The 14360-nt window shown below is 54.6% G+C and overlaps 2 protein-coding genes across 2 annotated transcripts in view; one reads left to right on the top strand and one right to left on the bottom strand.

Moving 5' to 3' along the window:
• The window catches only part of LOC114095672 (liver carboxylesterase 1-like), a 50472-nt gene extending 49618 nt beyond the window's left edge, over positions 1 to 854 (top strand). Inside the window, exons 15-16 of the mRNA XM_071604195.1 lie at positions 471 to 548; positions 688 to 854. Of these exons, the coding sequence (XP_071460296.1) occupies positions 471 to 548; positions 688 to 854 (245 nt within the window). The remainder of the gene's footprint in view (positions 1 to 470; positions 549 to 687) is intronic.
• A 3773-nt stretch (positions 855 to 4627) lies between these two features.
• Slc6a2 (solute carrier family 6 member 2) overlaps positions 4628 to 14360 on the bottom strand; it is a 35396-nt gene continuing 25663 nt past the window's right edge. Inside the window, exons 5-14 of the mRNA XM_034635973.2 lie at positions 14225 to 14359; positions 12551 to 12654; positions 11364 to 11488; positions 9928 to 10040; positions 8886 to 9014; positions 8337 to 8436; positions 7233 to 7333; positions 6793 to 6960; positions 5418 to 5489; positions 4628 to 4804 (exon numbers count right to left, since the gene is read on the bottom strand). Coding sequence (XP_034491864.2) covers positions 4781 to 4804; positions 5418 to 5489; positions 6793 to 6960; positions 7233 to 7333; positions 8337 to 8436; positions 8886 to 9014; positions 9928 to 10040; positions 11364 to 11488; positions 12551 to 12654; positions 14225 to 14359 — 1071 coding nt within the window. The 3' untranslated portion in view covers positions 4628 to 4780. The remainder of the gene's footprint in view (positions 4805 to 5417; positions 5490 to 6792; positions 6961 to 7232; positions 7334 to 8336; positions 8437 to 8885; positions 9015 to 9927; positions 10041 to 11363; positions 11489 to 12550; positions 12655 to 14224; position 14360) is intronic.

The raw sequence follows: 14360 nt of genomic DNA, 5'->3' as shown, positions 1-14360 counted from the left end.
TCCAGCATTTCCATCCACGATGGTTGGCCCTGCAGGCGCTGGACCCACAGAGGAGGGCTGACCTTATCCACCTGTGGCTCTGAAATACTTGAGGATCTGAGGACCACGGGGGTCCTTTCCTTAGGAAACCGGACGTGAACTCCTCCAACATCAGATTTCAGGAGGGGCTGCACTTGGAAGCCCACCCTGAGCATCTGGCTTGGGCAACTCGGGATCCACTGGGCGAACGGGCACCTCTGGGGACAGTAACGATGAATCTACACAATGTCCTCAAAGAGCACAGCATGGGATGAAATTTCAGGGAATTCAGAACCCCACAGGGGCCAAAAGTGAGGCTCAGGACTCCCCGTGCTCCTCTGGCTCCCCCCACCCCTGTCAGACCAAGGGGCGGGGTGGAAGCTTCCAGAACCCGCATCGCCCCACAAGAGCCCACAGGGACACCTGCTCCCTGCCGTTTGCTCCATATGCAGGTCGCATGGGAACAGGTGGCTGGAATGGTCACGGCGTCTCTGGGGGCCAGCGGCTCCTCGCCGGGCCCCTGGGCACAAGTGACCTTGCCTCTCCCAACACCGCTGCCCAGGCCTGGGCTTAGGGCTGTCAGAGAGGAGCCCAGAAGTTCCAAACAGAGGGGCTTAGAGGTGTGCAACCTGCTGCTCCACCCTTTCCTGACACTGTCCCCTCTACCAGGTCCCAGGAGACGCCGCCTGCTCTCTGCCTGCGCCTCTCCAGGGCTGGGCGCTCACGGCTTCCCGCACCGGTCCTTCCTGCGTTCCGGCCTGAGGTGCTCTGGGCTGTCCTCTGGGGCTTCCTACCGTTGGCCTCCGTTCAGCCCTGGGCCCAGCCGCCCGCTCTGACGGCCTCCGCATACGTCAAGGCTCCGACTGGTTTTCTGTTAACAACCTCTCCCAGACGGGTGTCATCGTCATGGTTGAAAACAAGTCTCTGTGAGTTCAGGTCGTCCCCAAGCAGTGACAGTACTCAGCTCTGAGGACCTACGTGTGACTGTGGCCCTTGTCCCAGGAAACGTCACACACACACACAAAATTGTGCATTAATTCAATCCAACTGGAGGTTCTGATTCCCTTGAAAGTCAGTCCTAGAACCAAACACAGAACTGGAGAGCTACACCCGCTGCTTGGTAGCCGCCTTTTATTTAGGTAAAAATATATGCTGGGCTCTGGGTCAGTGTGTGTGAGGCCCTGGGTTTCATTCCTAGCACTAAAAATGTAAAATGGACCTGAATCTCAGAGCTAAGATCACAGACTCAACCCCTTCCAGTCTCCGGTACCATGGGTTATGAAAGTAATCATCGGGGTGAAAAGTGGGCCACTAAGACCAAAAGCTCTTCCTTACTAGCTGGAGGCTGGTCACAGACAAACCCACTTGCCTCACATAATTGGCAGCATTTTACCTCATGACAGAAAGCATTTGAACTCCATCAGCAGATACGTGGCACAGGAAATATCCTTTATTATTCTGTACACTTATATTTCTATGAAGAGAACAACTTTTAAAATAAACTCAACCAGACATAGAGAGTTGCATGACACCAAACGGCCCGTGATTCAGAGAGGACACTATTGAAACATTCCTTGTTTACACAGAAACAGAGACAGAGGGACGACAGCAGGCACCCCCGGAACGACTTCACATTCACCAGCAAGCCCGAGTGGCCCATCAGCAGGGCTACAGTCCTGGGACGTCCGGGGACAGAGTGGGACTCCTCGACTGGCCTCCAATACCATGGGACTCCACAGCCAGCCTCCAATTCCACAAAACAGGCCTCAAGACAAAGGGTCAGACTTTTCTTTTATTCAAACAGCAAGTGTCTTGGAAATTTGATATTTCTAAGCTCAGTAGGTCTTTGGTGACAGGATCGCTTTGGGAAGCCCTGCAGTTAGGGACATGCTGTCTTCACCATAAATTTAGCACAAGAATATTGTCATGGAGACATGCAGAGGCTTTTTTTTTTAAGTGAATGAGACCTTTGATTATCTGATATAATCCCTGATTTCACACACAAGGGCCTTAACACCCAAAGAAGTGAAGCCACTCACCCCAGTGCACCCAGCTAGTTAGCCACAGACCCAGGTCTGTGCAACTCTAAATGCTGTGCTATTTTCACAACGCCATAACACCCTCTCTGTTCTTTTCCATTCTGTAGCTTTCAAAAGAAATAAACAAACATATAGAGTGGATCCAGTGGGATTCTTCTAGGAAATTCCTATAGGAAATGACTTCTTTGGTGAGAATGCTCCCGTCTTACACTATCAGACTGGAAGACAAATCATACGGCAGGATATTGGCTCCCACTTGGGAAAAAAAATCCCTCTGAGAATTAAGGCAGCTTGGGGACTTTGTTCAGCAGGATATTTGGGAGGAGTTGGAAGCTCCCCTTCTCCTCGGTCTCCTTTGTGTCTAGAAGGAGGACTCGCAGGTAGATGCTTAATCACAGACGCCAGGTAGATAGGACAGGACGGTTGAAATGGTGTCTCATATTTCATGGAAAATAATAATTCTTTAAAAATCTGGTAAAATATCCCAAGTGTCAAGTGTCATATACAGTACACAGGAGCACCCTGGTCCTGGGTGACCTCTGCTATTAAAGAAAGGTCACAAAAAAGAAGTCAAGCGATACTCATGACCAAGCACTCCATCCCTACCCCTAGGTGGCGCGGGTGGCGAGGTGAACCCCGAGGGTCTCCCAGAGGGTCCTGTGCCCACGGCGAGGTGGTCGGATCCCTTTCTGGGTGTGTGCTCTTGTCAGCCCCGGCGAAGGGGTCTCCCAGGTGGGCTGCCCCTGTTCCAGGGGTGACTACCTTCCTCCAAAGAGGAGCAGCTGAGCGACTTCCTGTGGCAGGTGGCCAGGGGAGAGTGAGTGACAGCCTCTCCCCTCTTATCCCTTTGCCCTGGGACAGAATTTAGTGAGCTTCTCTGGTCACGTCAGTCTGGGTCAGGGGAACCCCATGGCACAGGCCGATGGATGCCTAGCGCCCTGGACCGAGGGCCGACTCGACCCCTTAGGAGCTGAGACCTTGAATGTGAGCCATTGAAAGGCCTGGTCTTAGTTTGCTCACGGGGGGGGGGGGGGGGGGGGGGGGGGGGGGGGGACACCAGGCGACAGGAACCCGCCCTGCTGTCCTCCTGGGGGCTGGGAGGCGACGTGGGTGAAAGTGCTTTATTGAAAAATAAATAAATGCCAACACCTAAGAGGAACTGTCACCATGGGAGGGGCAGCCACACCCGCTGGGTGTGGAACAGGACAGGCCGCACCTTTCACAGGGCCCAGGACACTTGGGCTGGAGCTGGCCTTCGTGAATGGAAAGACCCAAAGTCTCCTGATTTCCCTGATGCAGTAGGGACACCCTAGGGCCCTCAGGGACAAACCCGGCAGGTACAGAGGCACCCCGTCTCAGGCCCCACCCCTTCTCCATGTGTCCCCTCCGTCCCCCCGTGTAATGCAGTGGCCTCTTTTATTTTGCCCAAAATTCTGCAGAGGGGCTCCCCTCGTCAGAACAGCAGGGCGCCATCTGTGTGTCCAGCGAGGGCACAAGACACTCAGACCACAAACAGAAACCCCACAGCCACCCGTCGGTTCCCACGGAACTGCAGCGAGCCACCACCAGAGGGCCCCGCTGGCTCGTTAGTGAATCCCCGGGATCTCCAAGTCACCCAGGTGCTCTTGGTTGGGTGGCCAGGTGCTTGGTCCCCACCCTCCCCTCCAAGGTGCCAAGTTAGTTTATGAAGAGACGCAAAAGGGAGATTCAGGGCCAGTCCCCATGGCTCAAGATCCCCGGCTGGGAAAGGCCTTGCAGGTGTTAGTGGACAGTGATCACCACAGCCTTTCAGGCTGTCCCTGGGCAGCCACCTGGCCCCATGAGGACAGCAGAGAGTCCTGTGAAGGAGACACACAGGTGGCTTCACTGGGTCTCTCCCTGCCCCGTTTACGTAGGAAGGTCCTAGGAACCACAGGTGGGTTTGTGGGTGCCATGCCTCTGACACAGGGGACCAGCACAGGGCTTTGGGGTCTCTAGGGGTTTGCCTAGTGCAGACACCTCTGTGGAACCTGCTCTCTGTGGCTCATCCACCTGCCTCCCTGACATCCATGGCCCTGGACTATCTGAACACCAGAAGCCAGTGGAATGTTCTGGAACACACAGACACATCAAACTCGGATGAGCCAGAGGGGAAACTATGAAAGTTTCAAGATCCTCCAAAGTATCTATCTGCTGACTTCATCCAAACTCCCAAACTGAGGTTCAGCACGCTACCTGGGGTGGGTAAGAGAAAGAGGACCTGTGGACCCCGTCTCCCCTCACCAAGCTCAGCTGGGCTCTGGTTGGTTGCTTTGTTGGTTTGTTTTGTTTTTAATCTGAACAAAAGATGATCCTCTTGCAGTTTTGGCAAACTGAGGATTTCTTCAAAGCACAAGGGAATGCGGTAGGAGATTCAGCCTGAGCCATGGAGCTCAGATTCAGGGGGCTTCCAAAGAGGTGAGTCTCCCCCTCAAATAAAGGGGGTTCCCGGAAGTCATGATCCTTTGTCCTCCTTTCCTCCTCTGCCCTGAGGCTTACCCGCCCTCCCCGCTCACAGCCCCCAGGCCAGAGGAACAGAGGCAGAACAAAAGTCAGAGCCACTCAATTCTTTGTAACTGGGAGAAGTAGAATATGGGGGTCAGAAAGGGCATCTCCAGGAGAGGAACGACAGGACAGCGTCCGGGGCAGGAGGGAAGCAGCTGCCTCTGGCCTGGACGGTGGGTTCCTCCTCCTTGGGGTCAGGTTCAGATGGCCAACCAGTGCTTCAGCTGCACAGGAAGACAGCAGGCCTTTATGACAGGGCCCAGGGGCAGGGACCAGGAGCACCCAGGGTCAGTGGGGCAGGGCACAGCAAGCAAAGGGGAGGCAGGAAAAATAGCCGGAACCTTCAGTGCCCTCAGGGGACAGGCAGGTGGATGCCATACTTATCACTGAGGCCTGGAAGGCACAAAGGCACCTTCCCAAATATGGAAGTGTGACACAGACCCTGGCTACTCACAGGACTCCCTGATATCCAAGTCCTGGGCTTTTTTTATTTTAAGGGATATAATAGGGCTTAGGCCAGGAATGTGTTACTGATGTCCCTGCAGCTCTTTCTTCAAGATAAGACATTCTCACCTAGTTTGGGGGCACCCCATGGTGACCACTCATGGAAGGAAAATAGAGATGTAGGCAAATGTGGCATTGGCTATCCGGGGTCGGGCAGCAGGACGCTGGTGAAGGCAGAGGGCAGGCCCTTCTCCTCCTCCACCCATCACTACGGTCCTGGGGGCTGCGGCCACTGTCGCTGAGTTTTCTGGCTCCAGGGTCCTGCCAAAGCTGTACAGCGGGGGACAGCTGGGGCCCACCCCACCCCAAGCCTGTGCTCCCGGCTGCACCGACCTGGAACTGCCTGACGTCCCTCTCCGCCACCAGGTGGTGCTCATTCTCCGGTGTGACGCCGTAGGCCACTCTCTGTGGAGATGGAGCAGGGGGGAGCCTCAGTTTGGCCCAGGGACACCTTCCCAGCAGTCAGCTGGCACCTTTAGACCTGAAGCCCCTCTTGCATCTATAGAGACACCCTCCCACTCGGTCCCCTCGGGTCCTTCTTCCCGGGAACGTTTGTCAGGCCTGCTCTTGTGCTCAGGCGCTGGGGAGGCCTGCGGATGGGAGCTGCAGGAGACCCACAGGGTCCCCTGGGGACCTGACAGCCCATTAGGGGCTGGCACTGAGCCAACACATACAGGTCACTTCAAACTATGGTCGCAGTGAGTGGACAGTGAGAGACGGAGGAGGCGCCTGGGCTGGCGTGGGATCAGGGAGGGCCTCCTGAGGTGGACCCAATGCAGGGACTGAGGAGGGAGCCTGAGTCAACGGCTGACCCTCCATGACGGGAGGCCCTCCGCTCCCAACGGGTGAGGAATGAAGGTCCCGGTCCTGGCTCCCACATCCGGGGTGAAGCTGGCTGAACACGGTCCGCCCCGTGAGCCAGGACGGCGGCTGTCTGACTTTGGGATTTCAGCGTGATAAGGACAGGGATTTTCTTAATATAGTTCCTGGAACGGTGCCTGGCACACACTAGAGTCTTGATGAATACCTCTCCAGTGAGCAGATCAAGGAAGGAAGGAATGGGATCTTTGTTTTACAAAGTAAGGACATGAAGGAAAGACTACGGCCATTAGTTAATTAAAAAAACAAGGGGGGGTGGATTTTCACAGTCAAATAGTGGGAATGACATAATTTCAGAACACGGGCGGGCTCCATGTCCCAGACATCCACAGGGACTTGTGCGTGTGCATGTGTGTAAAAAAGGAAAACATGTTAGAAGTCCTTGATTTAGGCTGCTCAGGTCATTATGGTCAGGAAAGAAGTACGGAAACCCAGATGACCAGATCAGTGGGCTGGGTAGGGAGAGCTGGGACATCTGCCAACTTTAGAAGGGGACCCAGAAGTGGGCCCAGCTCGGGCGGTCTGGCTGACGGATCCTTCCTGACTCCAGGGCTGAGCCTCTCCTTGCTTACAGTGGCAGGAACAGCCATGGTGACATGGTGACAGCTGGCCCAGCTCCTACGTGCTGGGCCCTGTGCTGAGGACGTCCTTTCTCCTTTAAAGGTGCACAACATGGTCCTCGGGGACAGAGGTGGACACGGAGGCTCAAGGAGATGGATAACTTGGCCAGTGAGGCAGATCTGTCTGGCCCCGGCAGCCCTGTCCTTCTGTCTCACCCCAACAGAAATGTCACTTCCCATCCCACCCCCACGACCAACCCAGAGCTCACCTCCCAGAGGGAGCCCCGCAGGCTGAGGAACTTGTAGATGATGTAGGCAGGGACCAGGACCATGGAGGACAGGGCGATGCCCCAGCCCACCCAGTTGGCCCAGGGCGGGAAGACGTAGTCGTCGTAGGTGAGCGGCTTGAAGTTGATGATGCTGACCACCACCACGAACTGGGGCGGGTACGAGGGGAGGGGGAGGAGAGCGTGGGGGGGAGAAGAGCCAGGAGAGATGAAGCAGGAGGGAGTGGATCCCAGGGAAAGGAGAGAGCGGGGAGGAAGAGAATCCCAGAGGGCAACTGCTGAGGTGGACGCCCACCACGTCCCCAGGCTGAGCACCCCAGGCTCCTGTCGGCACGGCTGGCCTCCAAGGCCCCGTGCCTCCTCCCCGAAAGCAAAGGTCTCCACCCCAGCCCACCCTGGGCTCCCAGCCACACAGTACGCACCAGGAGGAAGGCAGGGCTCACAAACTTCCAGCACAGTCGCCAATACAGCCCGGGCTTGAACCCCATCATCTGCTGGATGTCGTTGCTAAACCTGTCCACACCTGGGCACACGAGGGCACGCCTGTCACGGCAGTCCCTCCCCATGGCAGGCTGGACCCCCAGAGCCAGGGTATCCCCTGGGTCCCCCACCCCTGGAAGTTCTGGCTCCAAGTAGACGGCAGGACAGGGGGGTCAGAGACTGAGCCGCTGGGGCTGAGGAGACCTGGGAAGGCACTTTATTGATGCAGAGCAAGGGAAAGGACAAACTCAAGGACAGTGTCACCTTTTATAAGCCACCCCGATTAGTGTGTAAGAGGGAAGCCAGGGCTCGGGCAGGGCAGAGGACTCGCCCCAGGCTACAGAGCCACATTGCCCTGACTCCAAAGCTCAGCTCTTTCTTCTTATTCTTTTTCTGAAAATAACAACCGTGTGCACACCCTTTTTGCATGCCCACGTATACATACGTGTATTGTGTCCCTGGCTGCAATCAGATAGAAGAGGTCAGGCTCCTACACTGCAATCACCTCCCAAGAAAAGTCAGAACAAGACTCATACTTGGGTGTCCCATAGAGGGGAAAAACAGCAATTAGCATCTGACAGTTGATCAAATGTTTTCTCAGGTTCTAGAATAAGGTTATCAGATAAAACACAAGATCCCCAGTTGAGTTTGAAACGGAGTAGGATCAATACGTCTATGCAGCATTTGGGACATAATTTTACTAAAAAACAAAAAGGAAAAAAACATTGTTTATCTGAAATCCGAGATTAACTGGGCATTCTGTCTTTTGCCTGCTCAGCCTGACAACCCTAGGTGAGAATGAATTCCATGGGTGGGCTCAGTAACTCCCATGGGCTCCTCTTTAGACCCCGAAGCTTGGTGCCTCCAGGGCCTCTGTCGCTTCCTGTTAAAGGGAGTTTGTCCAAAGAGGAGCTGGCATCAGGGAGACGTGTTCCCCACATGAGGCCTGCCCAACTCTGGAGAGTCAGGAGGCTGCCTAGGAATGGAATGTCCTCTCACATCCCGGAGGGCCCCAGGAGCCCTGGGGACCAGAGCTGTTCACATACCATAGAACCAGGACACTCCGATGGCTTCCATCAGCACAGCAAAGAGGATGGAGGTGCCGGCCGCAAACGTGTCCAGGAGAGTCAGCACGTAGATTCCACCCTGGGGCACAGAGAGCAGGCCTGGGGCCATCGTTGGCCAGAAGAGGCCACTGACTGTTGCATCTACCATGTCTTACCTGTCCCCTGACCCACATGCTCAGAACCCTGTTAGGGAATGCAGGTGACAGGGTTGTGGCCCTACACATAGGACCTACCTGTTTGCATTCTAACCAAGGCCTCTGGGAGCCATGGGCTCTAGGGGTGGTGAGATGGACTTCAGGGGGGCTCTGCTGCCCCAAAATCAATAAGCAGCAGGGGAGCCTGGAGATCCTCGGGCTCAGAGGTGGAGGGTCACCCAGAGGAGGGGCCGCAGGGCTGAGGACGATGCTGGCCCCTGCTCTCATACCCCATTGCTCCATGGGCTCAGCCCAGCCCTGCACGCGCCAGCTCCACCACTGGGGACTGACATGCAGTCCCGGAAGCTCCAAGTGGCCCCGAGTCCCTCCTCACCTTGGTTATGCAAAACAGGGCCAGAAGGAAAGTGCCCACAGTGACGCCCAACGTGAAGAGTTTCCGGTGTCGCTTGAGCACCTGGAAGTCGTCGGCCAGGCCCGTGATGACAGCCTCCATGCCTCCCATCTGGAGGGAACAGGTGGGTGTGGAGCAGGTGGCCCTCAGTCTGAGGCACCCTGACCTCTCTCAAGAAGTCAGTGCGTGGTCCTACCTTCCTCCCCCTCCTCTCCTCCCTGTCCTGCCCTGCTGTCAGTCAAACTCAGACATAGAGGGTGGAGAATTAAGTTGACCTGTCCACCCACCTCCAGCTGCCTGATGGCTCCCTCAGCCCCAAGGAGACTGAGGACCCCCGCAGAGAGTGAAGAGCGTCCAGTGTATTCCCCAGGGCACACATTTGCATACAAAAAGGGCTTTCTAGAAATATCCACCAGAGAAGAGCTTCTAGTTTGGGCAACTTCAAAGAAGCAGTTTTTGACAAGGACTTTCAGCTGCCTTTCTAATCTATCAAGTGGTCACCTCGGACTCCAGACTCTAGGTCCAAATGGCTCTCCAATCCTATTGCTCTGGGCACACGCATCCCCTAAGGGATGAGCCACTGGCTGAAGAAGACACGGGCCACCATGCTCCTGTCCTCTCCTCTTGGCAGACATTGTCAATCAAAATCAGAATTCTCCCCCGGGACTCAACACCTGCTCCTGGCAGATCTATCAGTTAACAGAAAGGCAGCGGGAGGAAGCTGTTTGTCACACCTCAGGCACGATGTGCAAGGGGTGGTCACAGATATAAAAAGATGTCAGGAAATCCAGTCCTGCATGTGAGCCTCACAAAAGGATCTAAGAAATGTTTTTGTTGGTTGTCGATGATGAAATAGAATAAGTGGGAAAGTGCTTGGTTGGACCAGAAGATGCCACCATGTCCCCTCTGCATTCAGCCCTGTCTGCACAACGAGGAATGCTCCTTTTGCAGGCTGAGTCGGGGTGACCCTCAGGGAGGCGGGTCGGGCCCAGGGATGGGGCAGATCCTGAGCAGGGTCACTCACGGAGCTGTCAAGGCCCAGGGCCAGGAGCATGATGAAAAACAAGATAGCCCAGAATGTCGATCCCGACAGGGTGGAAATGGCTTCTGGATACAGGATGAACACGAGGCCAGCTCCTGTAACAGACATCAAGGTCCTGATCAATGGCTGGGACTACTGATCAGAACCGCAGGGAGCTGGGGAACATCTGCTCAAGCTCGGCCCCAGGACACTTGGTCAGTCATGTGTAGTGGGTAGTGCACACCCAAGGTCAGGAGATGACACGTGAAGCCTGTAGGACCACAAGCCACAGGGTCCCCAACCATGGACTAAAACCTCCAAAACTTGATTCAAAATAAGCCTTTCCTCTTTATAAGTTGATTTTCTCAGGTATTTTATTACAGTAACGGATAGCTGGCTAACACAGCCAGCATATCAAGGAAATTGACCTCAAACATCCAGCCAAAGAGCAGTGCCTTTGCCTAGACAGCCATAAGCTACATGAGGCAAACCCATCTCCTACACGCCATGAAGGATCCACTCTTATTTTCAAAAGCTGGTGGTCCTCAGAGTCAATTAGAGGGAGCCCTTACCCAGGTCTCAGCTTCTTTGTGGTGGTAAGAATACAGGAAGCAGTGGAGAAGGACGTGGCTCCTAAAGCCAGACTGATGAATAGCTGGCATCATTGTTCACCAACTGGGTGACCTTGGTCCTCGTGGTTTGGTTGTCTTACTTTTGTCATCATTAAAGTGACTCTTACCTCTCAGTCTTGTGAGCACTAAGTGGAATTAAGTTCCTATGGTTTGAACGTAGAGTTGTCCCCACCAAAACTCATGCTGAGGTCCAGACCCCAGTATAGCAATATCAAGAGGCGATGGGGACTTAAAGAGGTTACTAGGTTATTAGGATTAACATTTTTCTTGTAGGAGTGAACATTGCTCTTTAAGGACTGGATTGTTAATGGGAGAGCAGATTATTTAAAATGCTCCACACCCAGCCCTTCTACACAGTCATTTCCCCTTCTACTTTGTGGTGAGTTGAATAGCATGTGGCCCTCACCAGAAGCTCAGTGGATGTTACTGTCACACTCTTAGATCTCTAGATCTGTGAACTCATTGAATTTCTTTTACGCATAAATCACACTGCCTCAGGTACTTTGTTATAGCAACAGAAAATGGACTTAGACATATGTAAAATGATTAGCATAGGGGCTTCCAGAGTGGGGCACTTCAAGAACTGTTCCTCCTAGTCCAACTCAGAAGAAGGTTCTGTTGCCTATCCAGGGCCCAGCGTTGCCTGGAATTCCCACTGACAGCCTCAGGGAAAGTCTATCAAGGGGACGGTTTGGAAACGCCAGCCCTCACAGTCCTACAGCCAGGGGAGGGCTTTGCAGCCAGGAATGAGGTGGCTTTCTTGGTCCCTCCTCCCTTGGCTGGAGCCAAAGTGGTCTGCTCACCCACCTTCAGTGGCAACATCCTCGATGTTGACCTTGTGTTCATGCGCCATGTAACCGAGGATGGAGAAGATGGCAAACCCAGAGATAAAGCTGGTGACACAGTTGATGGTGCTGGTCAGCAGGGCGTCCCTGGGGGAAAGAAGTGCTGCTAGTTCAAGTCCCCCTGACTCTCACCCTCCAGCCCTGCCCACCACAGATCTCTGCCCATCTGTGGAATCTGCAGCCTGGACCTAGCCTCAAATGCCATATCCTGGTGCCACATGGACCCCTAGTGACCTTCGCTGGGTCAGTAGCTGCTGGTGCAAGAAGTAGATGACTAGCTGTGGAGGGAATAGTTCAATGCCAGACTCTGGTATCCAACTCTTGTTGGGGAATCAGGTCACGAGGCTTCTTCTTCCAAACTCTCCATGGCTCCCCAGGGTCTCCCAACGGCTCACCTTGGCATCAATTAGGGTAATTTCCCATGACTTCCAATATGTACTCCTTAAGCGAACCAGGCCAGTCACTTTGCTGGTCCCAGCCCTGGTGCATGCTGCTCCTCACCACACGTGCCTTCCACCCCAGGTCTGCCAGCCGTAGTCTATCCAAGGCCGACCACTACGCCCTTCCTTCCCCATCCTGAAACTTGCCCTGATGGCACATAGTCATTCTACTCTTTCTTGTACCAAAGACACTGTCATTCTGCTTAAGCCTCAGATGGGGTGACAGATGGACTCTGATCTGTACCCATCTCTGCAGTCCTCATAGCACTGGGCCTGCAGGGGGCAGCACTGAGAACTTACTGACCCAGACTGGAGCAGGTCTGACTCACTCTCCCCTCCAGTCCTACCTCTGACCCAGCCAGGCCTGATCAGCCGGGCTATTCCACCCCTGGCTGCCTGGTCATCTGACGGACAAAGCCAGGCAGCACCGTCTGCTCTGAAAGTCACACGGTGCTCCTCTGACCCATATCCAGGATCTCCTGATCCTACTGACCCCAGCTTTCCCTGGTGGGTACCTCATGACCGTTTAAAAAGCATCCCGGAGTAAACACATTCATCAGGACACCACAGGTCCATCAGCATTCACAGAATGCCCAGGATGTCCACGGCAAGGAAATTTGGCTTGTCCAAGAACATCCGGACCAGACCCAGACCCCTCTTCCATCCCCACAAAGGTCTGAGCTTTTCATAGCTCGGAGAAGGAACTTACCTGTAACAGTTGTTGTCAAACTTGTTGTAACTGGCGAATGCGATCAAGACTCCAAATCCAGCCCCCAAGGAAAAGAATATCTGAGTTGCAGCATCAATCCACACCTGAAAGCGCAGACAAAAGCCGTCACCCTCTGCTGCCTACAGAACTGGAGCTCGGGGTGGACAGAAAGCCCCCGGGATGCTCTGGGACCAGGGAACGCCCCCTCTCCCAGAGACAGCGGGGGTCTCCCTAGCATCTCCCAGCCTTGGGCAGCCAGGGGCAACCTCAGGTTGGAGGAACTCACGGCATCAGCTGAAAGCCCTTAATTTCCCAAGACAGTTTATCAGCTTCCTAGTTCTAAGCCAGGGGGTCAACAGGGCAAGAGCAGAGGGTCCTGACCACCTTAGGAGTTAAGGGGTTGACATCTACAGCAAGGGATTAATGAGTGGACTTTTCCGAGTCTAGGACAAATGGTGGCCTTGGAAAGCAATGGGGTTTATTGATTGCATCTTTGGGGTGATGCGTGCACACAGCTGGAGGCCTGAAGATATGAGCCCCTCTCCCACCTCCCTGCCAGGGTTAGCCCTGGTCAACCTCACCCCTCTAATATCATCAGCCCTCTTCTGTGTAGTGGGGGTCATTATACCTAGTCCATAGGAACTGAGCTGCAATTCAGATTTGAATGGGGAGATTTCTGTTCTCTCCCCATCGCACAATGAGGGGGGCACTCTCACGGGGGGGTGGGGGGTCTGCTCCTTCAGACTGCATGAAGGGCTTGATCTCCACGTGTCTGAATGACTGGGGACAGCGAGACAGTTGCAGAACAAGTGGACTCATATGTTTCACAATTAACAAGGCAGATTCATGCTGGGTTACATTTCTGGAAGTTGCTAAGTCAATAGGTTTTCTCTTGGCCGTTGGTCTACAGCATGGTGATGTGCTGGGACATTGAGCGGGGCAGGAAGCACACTGGGATATATCTCTCCTAATTCTATGTTGCTGCCGCCTGCCAGGATCTTTGTGGGTTCAAATAAAAAGCGAAGAAGCCCTGGAGAACTGTGAGAAAGTTGTTGAGGTTTTCTCCCTGGTGGGGACCTGCGGGAAGAGGCTGGAAGTGATCTTGGCTGTTATTTAAAGATGCTCAAGGCACTCGGCCCCTCCAAGATGGTCTCTGCACCCATCCTTACCCACTGCCCTGGACTTCATTACCAAATTCACCCCTTCTTCATTGCAATTTGGGACTTTAGGCAGGACGGTGAGCTGGAGGAGGCTGCTGGGGGAGAGAGGTGGCAGGTCCAGGTCTCCCTGGGGGCTAAGGCTGCTCTTTCTGCTGACATGACAGGATGGTGCAAAGGCCATGGCTGGGGACTAGAGAAATAGGGAAGGGGCGACTGGGGTGGACGAGGGTGCCGTGGGCACAGGACAGGAGTAAGCACCGAGGGCATCCTGGTCCCCGTACACGGTCTGGCCCACATTGCAAAGTGTGGCCCATGAAGGCCACTAAAGGGAACCACAGAAGTCCAGGCCATCAGAGTGGGACGGGCAGACCCTCAGGGGACCTGCCACTCGGAGCCGGAGGGGTCCTGTCCACAGCTGCACAACGAGTTTGTGGCAGAACTGGGACCAGTTTCTCCCATCACCGTCTGCTCCTGAGAGCCCTCCCTGCCCTGGCCCAGTCGGGGTGACACTGACCGTGGCCTCCTTTAGGCGGTGGAAGTCGATGTGCAGGTAGGCGTTGATGCCGTTGGAGGCGCCGGGCAGCGTGACGCCATGGACCAGGAGCACGAAGAGCACAAAGTACGGCAGGGTGGCCGTGATCCACACCACC

The sequence above is a fragment of the Marmota flaviventris genome, chromosome 18 (genome assembly GCF_047511675.1).
Source record: "Marmota flaviventris isolate mMarFla1 chromosome 18, mMarFla1.hap1, whole genome shotgun sequence".
Lineage (NCBI taxonomy): Eukaryota > Metazoa > Chordata > Mammalia > Rodentia > Sciuridae > Marmota > Marmota flaviventris.
This window is presented reverse-complemented; position numbering and strand designations above follow the sequence as displayed.